Source organism: Panthera leo, chromosome D3 (genome assembly GCF_018350215.1).
Source record: "Panthera leo isolate Ple1 chromosome D3, P.leo_Ple1_pat1.1, whole genome shotgun sequence".
NCBI lineage: Eukaryota > Metazoa > Chordata > Mammalia > Carnivora > Felidae > Panthera > Panthera leo.
In genome coordinates, this window is record NC_056690.1 from 68,809,689 (window position 1) to 68,824,791 (window position 15,103).

General features: G+C 53.9%; 1 protein-coding gene across 3 annotated transcripts in view; it reads right to left on the reverse strand.

Annotated features, from left to right (window-relative positions):
* Positions 1–3,697: 3,697 nt before the first annotated feature.
* SMAD7 (SMAD family member 7) overlaps positions 3,698–15,103 on the reverse strand; it is a 29,470-nt gene continuing 18,064 nt past the window's right edge. For all 3 annotated transcript variants that reach the window (XM_042910420.1, XM_042910418.1, XM_042910417.1), the window contains one exon: positions 3,698–5,744. In XM_042910420.1, coding sequence (XP_042766354.1) covers positions 5,206–5,744 — 539 coding nt within the window. In that variant the 3' untranslated portion in view covers positions 3,698–5,205. The remainder of the gene's footprint in view (positions 5,745–15,103) is intronic.

A 15,103-nucleotide genomic window follows, 5' to 3' on the forward strand; every position in this document is an offset into this window, starting at 1 on the left:
GTGCCCCGGGGTTTATTTACCAGCTTAGCCTGGCCCAGGGCACACGTGTCCATGGGACCACCTCAGGGCTGGGGCTGAGATCCTGTGGCTCTTAAATCTTCATCACATAGACTCTCTAGAAAGAGGCTCCCAGCTCTCCTAGTCTCTGCGGCTCCGACGGGCACCAAACGGTGAGTCCACCCCGGCCCGCCCCCAGCTCTCACCCAGCCTTCATCCCGGGTCTCCCACCTCCCCACCCCCACTAGCCAGTAAATCGTCCCTGATTTAATCAAAGTGCTTGCACTGGTCCGAACCCACCAGGGGCCGCCTCCAGCGGCCACTTTGTGTTCGGTAGATTAATTGCAGCGGGGGGAGGGGAGGGAATCCATTTTTAGAAAATCATTACTTTCAGAAAGAGAGGGGGGCACTTCTGGTTGGAGAAAACTGCTGAGCTGGCAGCTCAGGCCTGCTGCTGAAGCACCAGGAAACCCGGGGCTGTGCAGGCTGCTCGTGGCTCAGCGGGCACCGCTGGGGGGCCCACGCCCCTTCCCCAAGGCCAGGGCACCCCAGCCCTCCTGGCTGCCTCCTGCCGGCATTCACCTCCTGCTCTCACCTGGGCTCAGCGGTTTGCTGGCCGTTCTGAGCAGGAAGGGGTCACCCCAGTATTGACCATCCCCCACTGCCGATGGCCTTAGTTGTGCAGCCAGCCAGCTTGCACTACAGCACACGGAGGTCACCGTCAGCCCCTGCCGGCAGCTCCACGGCCAAAAGAAGGTTGGGGACCCCTAACCGCCGCTGCCTTGAATCGAGCATCTAGCAGATGAAGCGATATGAAATTGCCATCTTCGTAGGTCACAACGGTCAGATATTAGCAGTCCCGCGTGGTTCAGCCTAATTACCATACGGCCAGCTCTTCAGATGTATTTTCTCACTAATCCCCCTCTTGGCCCCATGAGGCAGGTATAATGTCCATTTTGTTTCAGAAATTGAGGTTCAGAGAGGTTAAGTGACTTGCCCAAGTAAGTACTCAAACCCCGGTCGATGTGACTCCAAAACCCAGGACCGTGAGTCACATCCTCTTTTATGTCAGATCCCCGTCCCACCTGCCCCCGCACTCACTCATTCATGAGCTGTGCTTCGAGCCGTTGCCCCGGCCAACAAGCACACTGGACAGAAAGCAGGCTGAGTGTGGGGCCTCGCTGGCCCGCCAGGAGGTCTGCGCGTGCTGGCGTCGGGTGCCCCACCAGCCTCCCTCACCCACTGGAGCGCTGGCTCCCACGGCCTAGCTAAGGCCCGCCTGCCTCGCTGCTGCGGCGCGGGGCCACGGGGGGCACGACGCTGGCGAGGCCTTGGTGCCTACAACCGGGCACAGACGTCAGGTGTCGCTTCTGTTGTTTGGCCGTCGGATCAGCTTGGTCCTTTCAAACCAGAACTTGTTTTAGGGGAAAAAAATGTGCCCAACACGGTCACCCCCTGACACAGGCGTGCCCCTAGAGATTAGACAGGAGAGAGATAATGAAATCTGACACCGCCGCTTACCAGCTGGGGGACTTGGGCAACTCTTTGAACCTCGGTTTCTTCATCTGTAGAATGGGGCTAATAATGGCATCTATTTTTAGGGCGGTTTGTAAGGATTATATGGGATAATCCCAGTGTGCTTGGAATGCTTGGAACACTGCCTAGCGCACAGGTCACAAGCAACTCTGCCTGTTTTTATTCCCAGGCCAAACTAAGCCTGCAATTCTGCCTCCCTCTTCCTAGTTCAGGGGACAAGCCCTGTCTGAGCACTGTGCTAGGAAATGTTAGGATAGCAGATCCTAAATGGGGCCGCAGCTGATGCTTCGGAGCACCAAGAGTTTATGATTCAGTAGGGGAGACAGAATCTTACACCACCGATGTCTCTTCAGGGCAGATATTTTTAAAGGGGGGGAAGAGGCTTCCTGGAGGAGGTGTGGCCTGAGTTACATCCTGAAGGATAAGAAGAGAGCCAATCCAAGAGGATGGAAAGCACTTGCTTGGAAGCCCAGAAGCAAGGTGTGTTTGAGGAACTACAAATGCCTGGGGCAAGGGTCTGGGGTGAGGAGGTTAAAAGGTGAGCGCTGCCGAGAGGCGCTACAAGGCCCCGAAAGGAATCATACTAAGTGGAGTCCGAGAAGGGAAAGTAGGAGAGAGATTTGCATTTTATAATTACAGATTGAATGAGGCAGGGAGGACAGGATTTGGTTGTTTTATTGCATGATGGCAGACAGGGCTAGGGAGATGAGAAAACCCAGGTTCCTGGTGGGGGCTGAGATATCTACAGGTGAGAGGGATAAGGCCACCAGAGTGATGTCGCTGCCCAGGGAGGGGGCAGTACCCTGTAAGACACCCCAAAATTTGAGGGGTGAACCGAGACAAAAGAGAGTAGAACCAGGCAGGGACACCTTCACTTCCCTCCACTAATCCAAACCCCAGCTGGTCTGGGAGCACCGCCTCTGGGAGCCTGGGGCTGCGCTCGCCTGTGGGTTGGCGTGTGGTCCTCCAGTGGCACTTGGAAGGCCTGTGGGTGATGACCACTCTGGCCAGGGGAGGCAGGTGGGCTACCAGGAAAACCTGGCTTCCCCTATGCACCCCTCTTTCTCTGCCTGCCCACAGAAGGCCAGGCTGCCGGGGTCCACACGCCCCCACCCCAATTCCAGCCTCCTGGGGCTGAAAGTCAAGCCCAAGTAACACAGGAGGGCACACAGGTGCTGCTGCCACAGCAGCTCCTGCCTCCCGCAGCCGAGGTCCTGCCCAAACAGCGGGGCCAGGCCACAGTGTGGTGGCCCACCTTCTGATTGTGAGTTTCGGGGCTGTCACCATACAGGATTCTATCAAATAAACATCTCAGCTGGGACCAAGGACTAAGCCCAGATCCTCCTGATCTAAGCACTTCCTCCCTAAGCGACCTTGGGCAAGTCTCTTAACCTCTCAAAGCCTGCATTTTTGCAGAAGGTCCCAGTGAGGATTAATTCCCTTGAATGCTTAGCATCGTGCCCGGCACCTGGTTACGCATCCAATAAATGACAGCTATTATTATTATTAAAGTGCTTCCTGCGGGTTGATGCAAGTCAGAGCAAACCAAAATGGCTTTGCCGGCTCCCTAATGTAACACCTCCCAATCCCACCCCTCCTCCACACTACCACCCCAGGAGTTAATTAAAACCCTCCTTGGGTGTTTTCCAGACACGGGATTTTACACTTATTCTGGGCTGCAGAACTAGAATGGGGGCAGGTTTCACTTCAGCTGATAAAAAGCAAAACGCTGCTTTGAGAGGTAGTGAGCTCCCCGTCAGCTCACGTGAATAAGCTGACCCAGAGGACCATTTGGCACTAACGCTCCAGCATAAATGAACATGTATTAGCATTTCTCAAGAGGCCTTGGAGTCCAAACCGTGGTTTAGATCAAACAGCAGAAATCCACCCACCTTTGCAACTCGGGGCTCCCCGAGGGTGACAAATTCAGGATGCCTGGCCAGCTACACCCTGAAGTCACTGCATACCAACAGGAAGAGGGGTCCTTGTAACATGCTGGAAGAGCAGGTGTCCTGCAGAGGTCCCTTTGGTGCCTCACCTCCCCGTCCCCAATCAAGCACTGGGCCGAAGAGACCCCATGTCCTGATTCCAAAGGATGCCCCTCCCTACTCCCCTCCCAGCAGAAGAAAAAGGAGCTAGAGGACATGGAATCAAGTATACATTTTAAAAATTGTTTAATGGAACATAAACTCCTTTAGAAAAACATTCAGCCAGGTGATAACACCCATAGAAAAAAACACCAATCTCGTGTTTATCTTTTTTTAATTTGGCATTTGTTATTTGCATTTATATTAAAGCAAAGTGCATCTTTTCTTTATTTTTCTTGTTTATACACATTGCACAATACATAAATAATGATGCTTATAAAACGTCTTTATATTTACAAGTAATAATATATTTATATATAACATAAAATACATTTTTTCTTTAATAAATCTCAGGGTTTTTTTTTTTTTTCCAGGAGTCCTTTCTCTCTCAAAGCACTACAATGCTAAATTTCCAATGAGAATGCTTCTCTTGTTCATTTAAACCTTTGTAGTTAGAAAAATAGCTTATGTTAAAGTCTAAACATGCTCATTGAGCTAAGAGCAGTGTCAACGTATCATACGAGTGTATGAGTTTGTAGAAGAAATGAAAGAGTTAGGTGACAGCCCAGGGTGGTACCTTGGGTTATGATGGACCGAATCCTTCTTGGTGGGAAGGGGGGCTGCTGAGAAGTCTCCCTCCCAGGGCGGCTCCCCTCGCTGGTCTAACAGCAGAGCTCAACACCCAGGCGGCAGAGGGGAGGAAAGTGCTGAGCTGGTTTTCGGAGTTGGAGGTGGGGATGGGGGGGTGCGCACCTGATATGACCAGGGCAGGGCAGAGGCTGAGGGGTTTGGGAGGATGCTGGGTGGGCAATACTGTGCCAGGGTGGCCCCCGGCAGCCCTCGGGAAGCCCGTCTCAAGAGATATCCAGGAGCAGATGGCCAAAAAAGAAAGAGGTGACAAGGACAGCAGGGTGGCTGGAGGGGAGTTAGGACAAGCAGGAAACAACTGGTTTCTGGTTCAGCCTCTTTGCAGGGTTGCTTCTAAGAAGCCTGCAGACAGGCCCGTGTCCTAGGAGGGGAGAGGTGGGGCAGGGAGGCTTCCCCGGGGGCGGGGAGGAGGGGCAGAGCCTGGCTTCTGGCAGCTGTCCAAACCCCAGCTGCCAGCTTGCCCAGGTACGGCCTCTGCCCCACTGAGCATATGTCCAAAGGGCAGGCGACACACAGCTTGGGGGCGCAGGCCTCTCAGCAGTCACCGTAAGACACGCGCGCACACGGACGCACACTCACTCACACATGCGCCCTGACGAGGGAAAACGAGGACCCCAAAGTCAGGGCCTGCTCCCCATTCTTCCACTGTGTTTTGCTGGGTGCTCACTGTTGCTTCCCCTTTTCATCCTGGGGTGTGCTCGGCCAGCCATACCCCGCCCTCCCCCCAAAACCCCAACAACTCTTTTCATAAGCTATTTCTCAAAGAACAAAACAAAACAGAACAGAAACAAGGACCAGAACGGTGGGGGGCGGGGGCCGGGGACACACGACGACGAAAGAGTCTGCGTGAAAAGCAAGCACTCGGGAGGGAAGTATTAGCAGCAAAGTAGTTTGGACTGGGCCCGCTCGGCTCCCGCTCCGTCCTCTCCCCACGCGGCTACCGGCTGTTGAAAATGACCTCCAGCCAGCACGGGCAGCTGCTGATGAACTGGCGGGTGTAGCACTGGCCCCAGCCCTTCACAAAGCTAATCTGCACAGTGAAGCCAGTCCACGGCTGCTGCATGAATTCATGGTCGTTGGGCCGCTGCAGGCTGTACGCTTTCTCGTAGTCAAAAGCCTTGATGGAGAAACCGGGGAACACTTTGTGCACCAACAGCGTCCTGGAGTCCGGGTTGTCCAGTGTGGCTGACTTGATGAAGATGGGGTAACTGCTGCGGTTGTACACCCACACGCCATCCACTTCCCGCGTGAGCTGGATGCCACAGCCGATTTTGCTCCGCACTTTCTGCACCAGCTGACTCTTGTTGTCCGAATTGAGCTGTCCGAGGCAAAAGCCATTCCCCTGAGGTAGATCATAGAAGATGTCCAGGGAGGGCTCCTGGACACAGTAGAGCCTCCCCACTCTCGTCTTCTCCTCCCAGTATGCCACCACGCACCAGTGTGACCGATCCCCAGGCTCCAGAAGAAGTTGGGAATCTACAAAACAAAATGGCAGACGCGGTTGGTGGTGATGGGGATTGGCGTTTTCCTCTTCAAGGATCGAGGCACACACACGCAGTTCGTTACCACCCTCGAGCTCTCCTAAGACAGAGGCGGTGCTGGTGCTTGGATAGGCTGCCGGCTCTGCAGTCCTACTGTGGCTCAGAAATCTTGACCCAGTGGTGCAAGAACCCACCTTTAAACACGGGGCTCTCTGGGGCACCTCCTTCCTCCACTCCCCCAACCCAGGACGCCATCACGTTGACCCGTGGGGCCAATGGAACCCCCATCCCTGCCGAGCCCAGAAGCTAGGGAACCCTTAGGAACTTCACTGGTCCTGTTTTAGGGCAAGAAAAGGGCTTCCAGATGGCCTAGAGTTGTTCTTTCAACTGGACGGACCCCAGAAGGCTAGCTGCTCTAGCCCCTGGTCATCCTCAGGAGAAAAACCAGGACCCAGAAAGCTTGCTGGCTTGGGCCCCACGGACCACACAGCCACACCTAGAACCCAGGTCTCCAGACTCCAGGGTCACGTGCTATGCGGTCTCTGTGTCGCCTAGCGCTTAGGTCAGTGCCTCAAGTCATAAAGGAGCGCCGTCTGGTAAAAAAGGAAAGTGGAGTTGCTTTGGGGCCGAAACACCTTCCTAATAGAAAACCATCTCTCAGTGTGTGTGTCAGCAGCAGCTCTGTACACAAAGGGTGAATTTGGTCAAAATGTCAAATCACAACACACCGACTGGTGTTAACCAAGACTACCTTGATGAAGCTGCCTTCAGCCCAGACAGAAGAGTATGTGTCTGAAATGGGTTGACCTTCCTTGAAGTGCCCTTCTCTGCCTGTACCCCCTCTCTCCCCTCCCTCCCTAGAAGCATGCAGACACCTTGCCCTAGCCCCCTTTCCCCACTACCCTTGCCCCCTCCCCCAGAGGCCCCACCCCAACTTTCCTAGACTTGGTTCTTCCTACAGGCAGCCAGGAGACCCGGGGTGGGGGTGGTGGGGGTGCGGGGATCCTGGGAAGGTGACTTTCCTGAACAGACGCTAGGAGGTCTTTAAAGGGGGGATCACAGGGAGGGAAAGGGGGCCCCAGCGGCTGGCATTCCAACTCCTCCTTAAGCTGGAGCCAGCGGGGCAGGCCTCAGACTGGGAACCATAAATCTCCCCAGCCGGGCCGGGCTGCAGGAACGCTGTGGTTTGTGGGGCAGGGTGGAGACCGGAAGTCTTGTATTTGTTAACAAAAATGGGGAAAGGCAGGCAGCAGAGACCTCCTCCTGCCTTCCCCTGTAGCCCTTACTGCTCACTCACTGGGGGTTTGGGGCCTGAAGGCGGGGGGGTTGGCTGCGAGACGATTTTTGGTTTGTTTGGGCCTTTTTGATTTTGGAACAACGGAGGGCCAGTGCTGAGGGAGTCTATAGCATGGCAGCTAGGGGTGGAGGAGGGCTCAGGGACCCATGTCCTGCTGCCCCAGCAGGCTGGATATATAACTAACCCAAGGCAGCTCAACACATAACTGCTTCCAACCTTTACAGGCATGTTAGGACCTGGGAACCAGTCGGTTCCATTATTTTATTTATTTATTTTTTTTAAAGCAGCAGTCTTGCATGGAGGTGTTCTGTGAATCAGTCCGTGCAAATGCGCACCGTGACCCACGGAGGCAGCCACGAACACACATCCTGAGTGGCTGTCTCCTCCGGACACCCCCACCGACCTTCCCAAATGCCTACCCAGACAGCCACACAAAATGGGGAAGCTGAGGGCTCACTCCTCTCCCTCAACCCCCACCCCCCTGAAAATCAGCCCCAGAAAACTGGCCTGCCCCCCAAAACGCATGCATCTATAAAGCACAAGTGCATGTGAGAGACACTGGGTGTCCATGAGTGTGAACACACGTGCGAGTGTTATGTGAGCATGCGTGTGCTTGCGTGCACACACGCTGGAACATATGGAAAAACAAGAGAGGGACAAGGGCTCCAAGCAGAGGTGACTCATCAGGCATTAACTTGTTTCTGCAAAGTATCCATCAACTGCTAATAAATTCGTGAGTGCTGGCAATCTTTGAACTTTCTTGTTGAGGGAGTTCAGCTCTAAAGGCTACACCAAAGACCCATAATATCCATGTAAATAAGAATACTCTGGCGTGCAAGTTTGCTGGGAAGGAGAAAACCCTCTTCTGGAAGGCACTGTTTTGGGGAGGAGGGAGTTTTGAAATGTAGGAAGCTCTCGCTTATTATTATATCCCAACTCAGGACGACAAATGTGGTCTGGGAAGAAGACTGGGGGAGTCACTGGGAGGGAGGTGCAGGAGACCCTCCGGGAGCCTCCCGATACTTTGTTTCATGAATCTTGCCCCCCCCCCCCCCCCGAAACCTGGCACCGGCTAGCAGGGAAAAGAGGGGCAGGGGGAGGAGGTGCAGGGTGGGGTGGGGTGGGGGCCTGGGATCAAGTTGCCTATGCCAGGCCCACCAGTAAAGGGTGGGGGGCCCTGTCTGCCCAGCAGCCTCCGGAGGCGGGGGAAGCCGGGCTGGACTGGGCTGGACTGGCCCAGAGCCCTGGGGGTGGGGGGTAGGGGGAGGAGAGGGGGAGGGGGGAAGTGTTCTGGCGGGTTTCTCTTTCATCTGTACAGCCCGCCAGTCCACCCAGCAATTTGCCGCCAGACATCCCTGGAAAAAGCCTTTTTCTGTTGAGGTTAATGGCCCAACCCAGATAAACAGAGGGGAATGGGTGTCCCTGTGTGTGAACAAGGCCCCTGAAAGCCCACTAGGACCCTCGCCGGCTCCTCCCCTGCCCTGACCCTCCAGCCCGCCCCGCTGTCACCCCCCAGCCTCCCAGCACCCTGATGCCCCTTTTCTCCTCACTGCTCTTGGGCTATCTCTGGGCACAAAAACACGCTCTCCAGCGAAACCGTCACCCCCGCGAAGGCCCCTTGTAACACATCATACTTCTGGGGGCCCATGACAACAGCCCGTGTTGCCAACTCAGAGACCTGCCCCCAAGATCTGCACCATGTGGGCCCATTTCTGGGAAACATTCAGCATCCTCTTCAGAGAAGCACATTCCCCTGAATTGGGCCCACAGCCCACAAGAGTCTCCCCACAAAGGTCTGTGCAGACGCTTCGCCCCCAGAGGGGCTTCCCAGGCCTCACGGCGAGGGGCTTCCCAGGCCTCACGGCGAGGGGCTGGGAGGCTCTCACATAGAGGAGTCCCCCTCATTCCCAAGGACTAAGGAAGAGTCTCAGAAGCCCAACTTGGCTTCTCCTCACGGTCACTGATACTTAACCTCCAAAGGCAAGACTCGCAGGCCCTTGTTAACTTCCCTCAGCTTTACAACCGTTTTCCGGTATTTTCAGCAACTTCTCTCCCTCCTCAGAAAACTATACAGGGGCTTGTTTTAAAACTGTATTTGTGCATTTTTAAAGCATCCAAAAAGAAAAGCTGTGTTGTAAAAAGCCAACTAATCAGATGCCTGCTCACAATTTTTTCTTTTTATTACAGTTTAGGGAATTTTTGGAGCAACCCCAGAAAAATGCTGAATCCGCCTAAAATTCCTTTAAGGTTGTTTTTCCCCCCCTCCCCTTCCTCATTTCCCTTAAAGCATAAAATCTACCCTTGAAAGGGAAGGGGGTGGGTGGGTGTTGAGAAGGGAAAGGATTTTGCTTGTGTTTGCACTTGCATTAGGGAAGACCACTTAACAAGGAGCTCCCTGCCTCTTACAAAGAGTTATTTAATTACCCTGGTCATGAATGAACAGACCTGACCCTTCTAGAAGACTGGAGGCTCATGAATGACTCTCACGCCCAAGGTTCTCAACGGCACAGGGTGACCAGAGCTCAGGATTTTAAATTAAAAAAAAAAAAAAAAAATTATGTTTATTTTTGAGAGCATGGGCGGGGGAGGGGCAGAAAGAGAGGGAGACACAGAATCCGAAGCAGGCTCCAGGCTCTGAGCCATCTGCACAGAGCCCGATGAGGGGCTCGAACACACGAGCTGTGAGATCATGACCTGAGCTGAAGTTGGATCCTTAACCAACTAAGCCCCGCAGGTGCCCCAAGGGCCCGACTCTTGATTTCAGTTCAGGTCATGATCTCATGGTTGATGAGTTTGAGCCCCGCATTGGGCTCTGCACTGATAGTTCGGAAACTGCTTGGGATTTTCTCTCTCCCTCTCTCTCTCTCTGCCACTCCCCTGCTCACGCTCTTTCTCTCAAAATAAAAACATAAAACTTATAAAAATAGAAAATTTTTTTAAGAAGATCTCTCTAGGGGCGCCTGGGTGGCTCAGTCGGTTGAGCGTCTGGCTTCAGCTCAGGTCATGACCTCACGGTTCGTGGGTTCGAGCCCCGCGTGGGGCTCTGTGCTGATAGCTCAGAGCCCGGAGCCTGCTTTGGATTCTGGGTCTCCCTCGCTCTCTGCCCCTCCCCCGCTCATGCTTTGTCTCTTTCAAAAGTAAGTAAACATTTAAAAAAAATGTTTTTCAAGGACATGTCTCTGCCAAAATCCAACCGTGGGCAAAGGCCTGTGTGTCCCCTCCCCAGTGGTCCCGCAGGGCCAGAAGGCTGAAGATGGAGAAGCCAGGGGAGACAGGGCAGAAGTGGTTGCCTGACACAAGTGGGTGAGGGCAAGCAAAGGGCACAAAGGGAGACAGAGAAGTTAAACCTGGCGATCCTGGAGCGCAAACACTGCCACGCCTCGCCTGCTGTAGGTCCAGGGTCCTCCCTCCTCGGGACTCAGGCGCCACCAAGGGTTGCCTCATCCTGTCCTTCCCCCACCTCAGACATCTCAAAGGTTAACAGCACCCGTCAGCCCTGCTCCCCACCCCAGTCAGGAAACTGGCTGTTCTGAGAGCAAACCAGCCCACTTCAGGGACAAGGGCTGAGATAATGAGGACGCAGGGCCAATCCGCCCCATCTGTCCTCAACCCAAACACTCTCAATTCACAAGGAACCTTGCTGGTCTCTTGTCTGAGAGGCAAATGACCAGAACCAAAGCAGACACTTGCTGAGGTGTCTGGGCTCACCGTTGAGTTCCAGAGTGAGCTCTGATCGGCCATATGTACAACCTCATCCAGATCCTGACAGATTCTGCCAGGGCACCCTCAGATTCCTAAGAGAGCAGGGACAACCCCAGGGTTTGGAACAAGTTACCCAAAGGGAGTGAAACAAACTCGAAACATTTCAGGTTCACCCTCAGTTACCCAGAAAACGCTCAGACTCAACCCATCACCACTAACCCCAAGCTCCTCCACCAAAGAGATCTGGACTCTGGCTGGTAGACGGCAAGACTGAGAAAAGGCTGGGTTGTTTTCAGCACTCTGCAACAAGCTATCTCCACTGAGGTGGCTGGACTGGGTACCATGGTGGGCAGCGGGTACCACGGGGTCTCCTTCAAAGGCCAGGGTGCTTGCTCAGGTCCCTGTGCCCAGCCAGCTCCTGCCGCCCCCCCCCCCAAGGAAACTCCAGTGTTGTGCAGTATCCTCCCACCCCCCAGTTATGGAGTCAGACACCCTGCTGAGACCTACTTCCCATGGGACCTTGGCGGTGACTTAAGCTCTTCCCCTAAAACAGCTCCCAGTGCCAGCCTCATAGGGCTGTTGTGACAATCTGATACAAAGTGGCCAGCGGCCAGGACCTAGCTTGCGGCTTCACATGCTGGTCTCATCTCTCAGACCTCTCGTCTTGGGTTCTCCAACCGCTTAGAAAATGCTACCCACCCACTCCCCACCCCTCCCCAGGGGACAGAACAGTTCTGGGCCATGCCCGCCCCTAATAATGTACAGGCCCTGTTGGAAGGGGCTGGTGACAACCTCGTGAGGTCGCATCCTATTACTGTCTTTATGTTAAAGAAGGGGGAAATGAGACACAGGTCACTTGCCAAACAGGCAAGTGGGCAGCCACCCCAGACCTCTAAGGCCACCGGAACTCTCCAAATGCTAGAGGGGAAAAAGACGCGTCCTTCCAAAACATTCTGGAAACGTGATTCCTACTTTAGGGCTGAGTGTGGGGTCCAGCTCCCTCGTACCAAGCAGGGAATGAACCAGTTTCTTTGCCAGCATGCTGCTCTTCGATCCTGGCCAAATGGCTTGCCCTCGAAGAGTCACAGTCTGACGCACCCATCCACAACTCATATGAAGGAGGCTGGGGCACAGCAGGCCACCTTGGGGCTCTGACAGTCCCCTGGCTACACTCTGAATCACAGAAATGCCCCATCCCTATGAACGCTCCTTCCATTTATTTTTATTATGTTCAGGAGAATAAGAAAATCACTTTGGGGAGCAGGGCACATTTTTGCATTCAATTTGCAACAATAAAAACAAAATTAAAAAGAAAAGGAAATATGAGGCAGACTTTGCTGTGTCCACCTGTAAACCAATTTTTCTTTAAGAACTTCAAGTTACAAACTTGTGTCCCTTCTGTCTTGTCTTTCGTGGCCCTCGGGAAAAGGTGGATCCCCAGGGGAGGAGGGTCTGCCCAGGCTTGGTGCCCTTAAGTTCCTCACCCATCATCACCCTCCTCCTCCTTCGAGGGCTCTCGAGCTTACAAATTTGGCAGATCCTGCTGGTCTGGAAGACTGATTCGTGACTCTGCCTTACAGACTAATGATGATGAGTAATCAGTTACTAAAGCTACAACGTACTCCCCCCCCCCCCCCCCGCTCCCCCAACCGGCCCCAGCCCCGTCTCCCAAGGCCCCTCAAACGTTCAAGTCTAAAGCCCCCATCCTGGGGGTCCCTCCTAAGAAGTTATTTGGCCAGCGGAGAATATAATTGAGGGTAGTGCCGGGCAGGGGAGGGAAGCCACACAAATCAAAAGCTCTCGTCTGTCTCGCCAGCCGGGCTGACACGGCTTCCTGTGCTCCAGTCTTCAGCCATGCAAATTATAGCGTGTACCCGGCTGCCTGCCTTCTGAGGAGGCCAGCTCTGCCCGGCTCCGAGAGGACTCAGAGGAAGGGTGGGGACTCCCAGCCTGGCCAACTCCATTCATAATATTTACAGTAAATGGGCCTCTCTGGCTGTTGTTGGTATGCACCCAGCCTCATCATTTCTCGAGTTTGAATTTCAAGACTCTTCCCCTCCCTCATGTACCACAAAGCTCCCACCATTACCCCCCTAAATAACTAAGCCACTCTTTTCAGAAAGGGGGTTCACACACCTGCACACATACAGCGCCCCCCCACCCCGACCCGCATGGCATTATCTGTTCACCTGCCTGTCCACGGGGTATGACCCCGGCCAGTCCCAGGAAGACACAAGATGTCCAAGTCAAATCTCTGAGCTGACCCACCCGCCTCCCGCCTGGAGAGAGTCCAGAGCTAGCCCTCCCCCCAGGCCCCCCCAACAAATTCCACATGTGGATTCCCAAGTGGGAATGCGTACATGAATCCAACAAAAGGATCTTCTCTTAAACCACCAAAAAGTCCCGCATTTTCTTCTTTGTGTTGACCCCTTCTAAGTACATAGGATACACACTAAAGCCCAGTGAGGATCTTGATAAAAATGGATGCATATGTCAACTGTTTTAAAGGACACACCCCCAGAGGTACAGAACAGTTCTGGCCTGCCTTTGCTGTGGGCCTCATTTTAATAAAGCCCCATGCACACTGACCTCCGGGGCCCCAAAAGGCAGTACAGTGTTACAGGACCCAGTCGCAGGCCCTGCCCTGCCCCTCCCATCCCCCCACACAGCTCCAGCTTTTCTAGGGGGTAGAAAAACCATCGAAGACGTGGAAAAACACAGGGAGGAACAAAAGTCCTTTTCATCCCTCCCCTCCCCCAGCTCCCCTTGTTCCATAACAATTATGAAAACTGTTGGATGGGATGGCATTTTGAACATTTACTGCATTCCGGCCAATAAATTCCAACGCGGGATCTGATGGAAAAGGCTCCCTTCTCCGGCCAGCTCCTGGCTCCCCCCACCCAGCTCGCGAGAGCCGTCATTCCTTCTTTCTTTACAACCCAACACCAGGGCCTGGCCAGGCCAGGCCCGCACTGTGCTCACAGGGAAAAACAACAGTAGGCAGACTGGAAAAGTTAATCATTACTTCTGTCTGCCTCTGTAATCTAATCTCTCTGGCTTTGACACACTCACTGTTCAGCCATCCCAGCCCTTTCACCCCCAAAGCACCAGGGCCTCCAGGCCCTCCCCGTGAAAGACGGATGAAGCCTCCCCCAGCCTGGACTTGCCATGGCAAGGCCCCCTGGAGCCCACCATAAATCGCTATGGCTGCTCTGTGCTGTGTGCCCCATATTTCAGAGGACTCCGGGCCAGACACTCTTTTTGGGTTCCAATGTGGCTTGTATTACTTTGCAGAGAGCCAGGCTGCCCCCCCACTCCCACGCAAGGACACTCAGCACCCCCACTGCCACCCCTACCCTTCTCTCACTCCCCCTGCACCAGGGCTCACCCAGAAACCCACCCAGCTGCATCCAGGAGTGATGGCTGGTCTGACTTTGCCCACCCTACGCGATCGATCCACACAGAGACACAAGTCACGATGGCCCTGCCCTATGACGGTGCCTCAAAAACTAAACATGGAGTCACCACATGACCCAGAAACTCCATTTCTGGGTATATGTCCAGAAAAGTTTTGAAGAGATTATGCACACACCCATGGTCATAGCAGCATTATTCACAAGAGCCAAAGAGTGGGAGCAACCCAAGTGTGTCCAATGAAGGATGAATGAATAAAGACAGACAGACACACACACACACACACACACACACACACTAAAAAAGAAAGGCAATTCTGACACAGGTTACAACCCGGATGAACCTTGAAGACATACTGAAGCATACTGAAGACAGTATGCTGAGTGAAATAAGCCAGAGGCAAAAGGTCAAATATGGTACGATTCCACTCATATGTGGTACCCAAAGGAGTCAAATTCACACAGACTGAAAGCAAAATGGCGGCTGCCAGGGGAGAGACGGACTGGGCGGGGGGGGGGGGGGGGGGGGTGGGTTTAGTGGAGACAGAGTCTCAGTCTGGGCAAGTGAAAAGGTTCTGGAGATGGACGGTGGGTGCACGGGGATGTGACAGACTTAACACCACCGAGCTGTGCACTCAGAAATGGTCAGGATGGATGGAGCTCCTGGGTGGCTCAGTCGGTGAAGTGTCTTCAGACTCTTGATCTCAGCTCAGGTCATGATCTCAGTTTCATGAGCTCGGGGCCCTCCGTTGGGCTCTGCCATGGAACAGCCTGCTTGGGATTCTCTCTCTCTCTCTCTCTCTCTCCCCCTCCCCTGCTCACGCTCTCTCAAAATAAACTTAAAAAAAAATGGTCAGGATAGTAAATGTTGGGTATATTTTGCCCAAAAAGAAGGGAAGGGGAAGGAGAAAGGGAAGGGGAAGGGAAGGGGAAGAGAAGAAG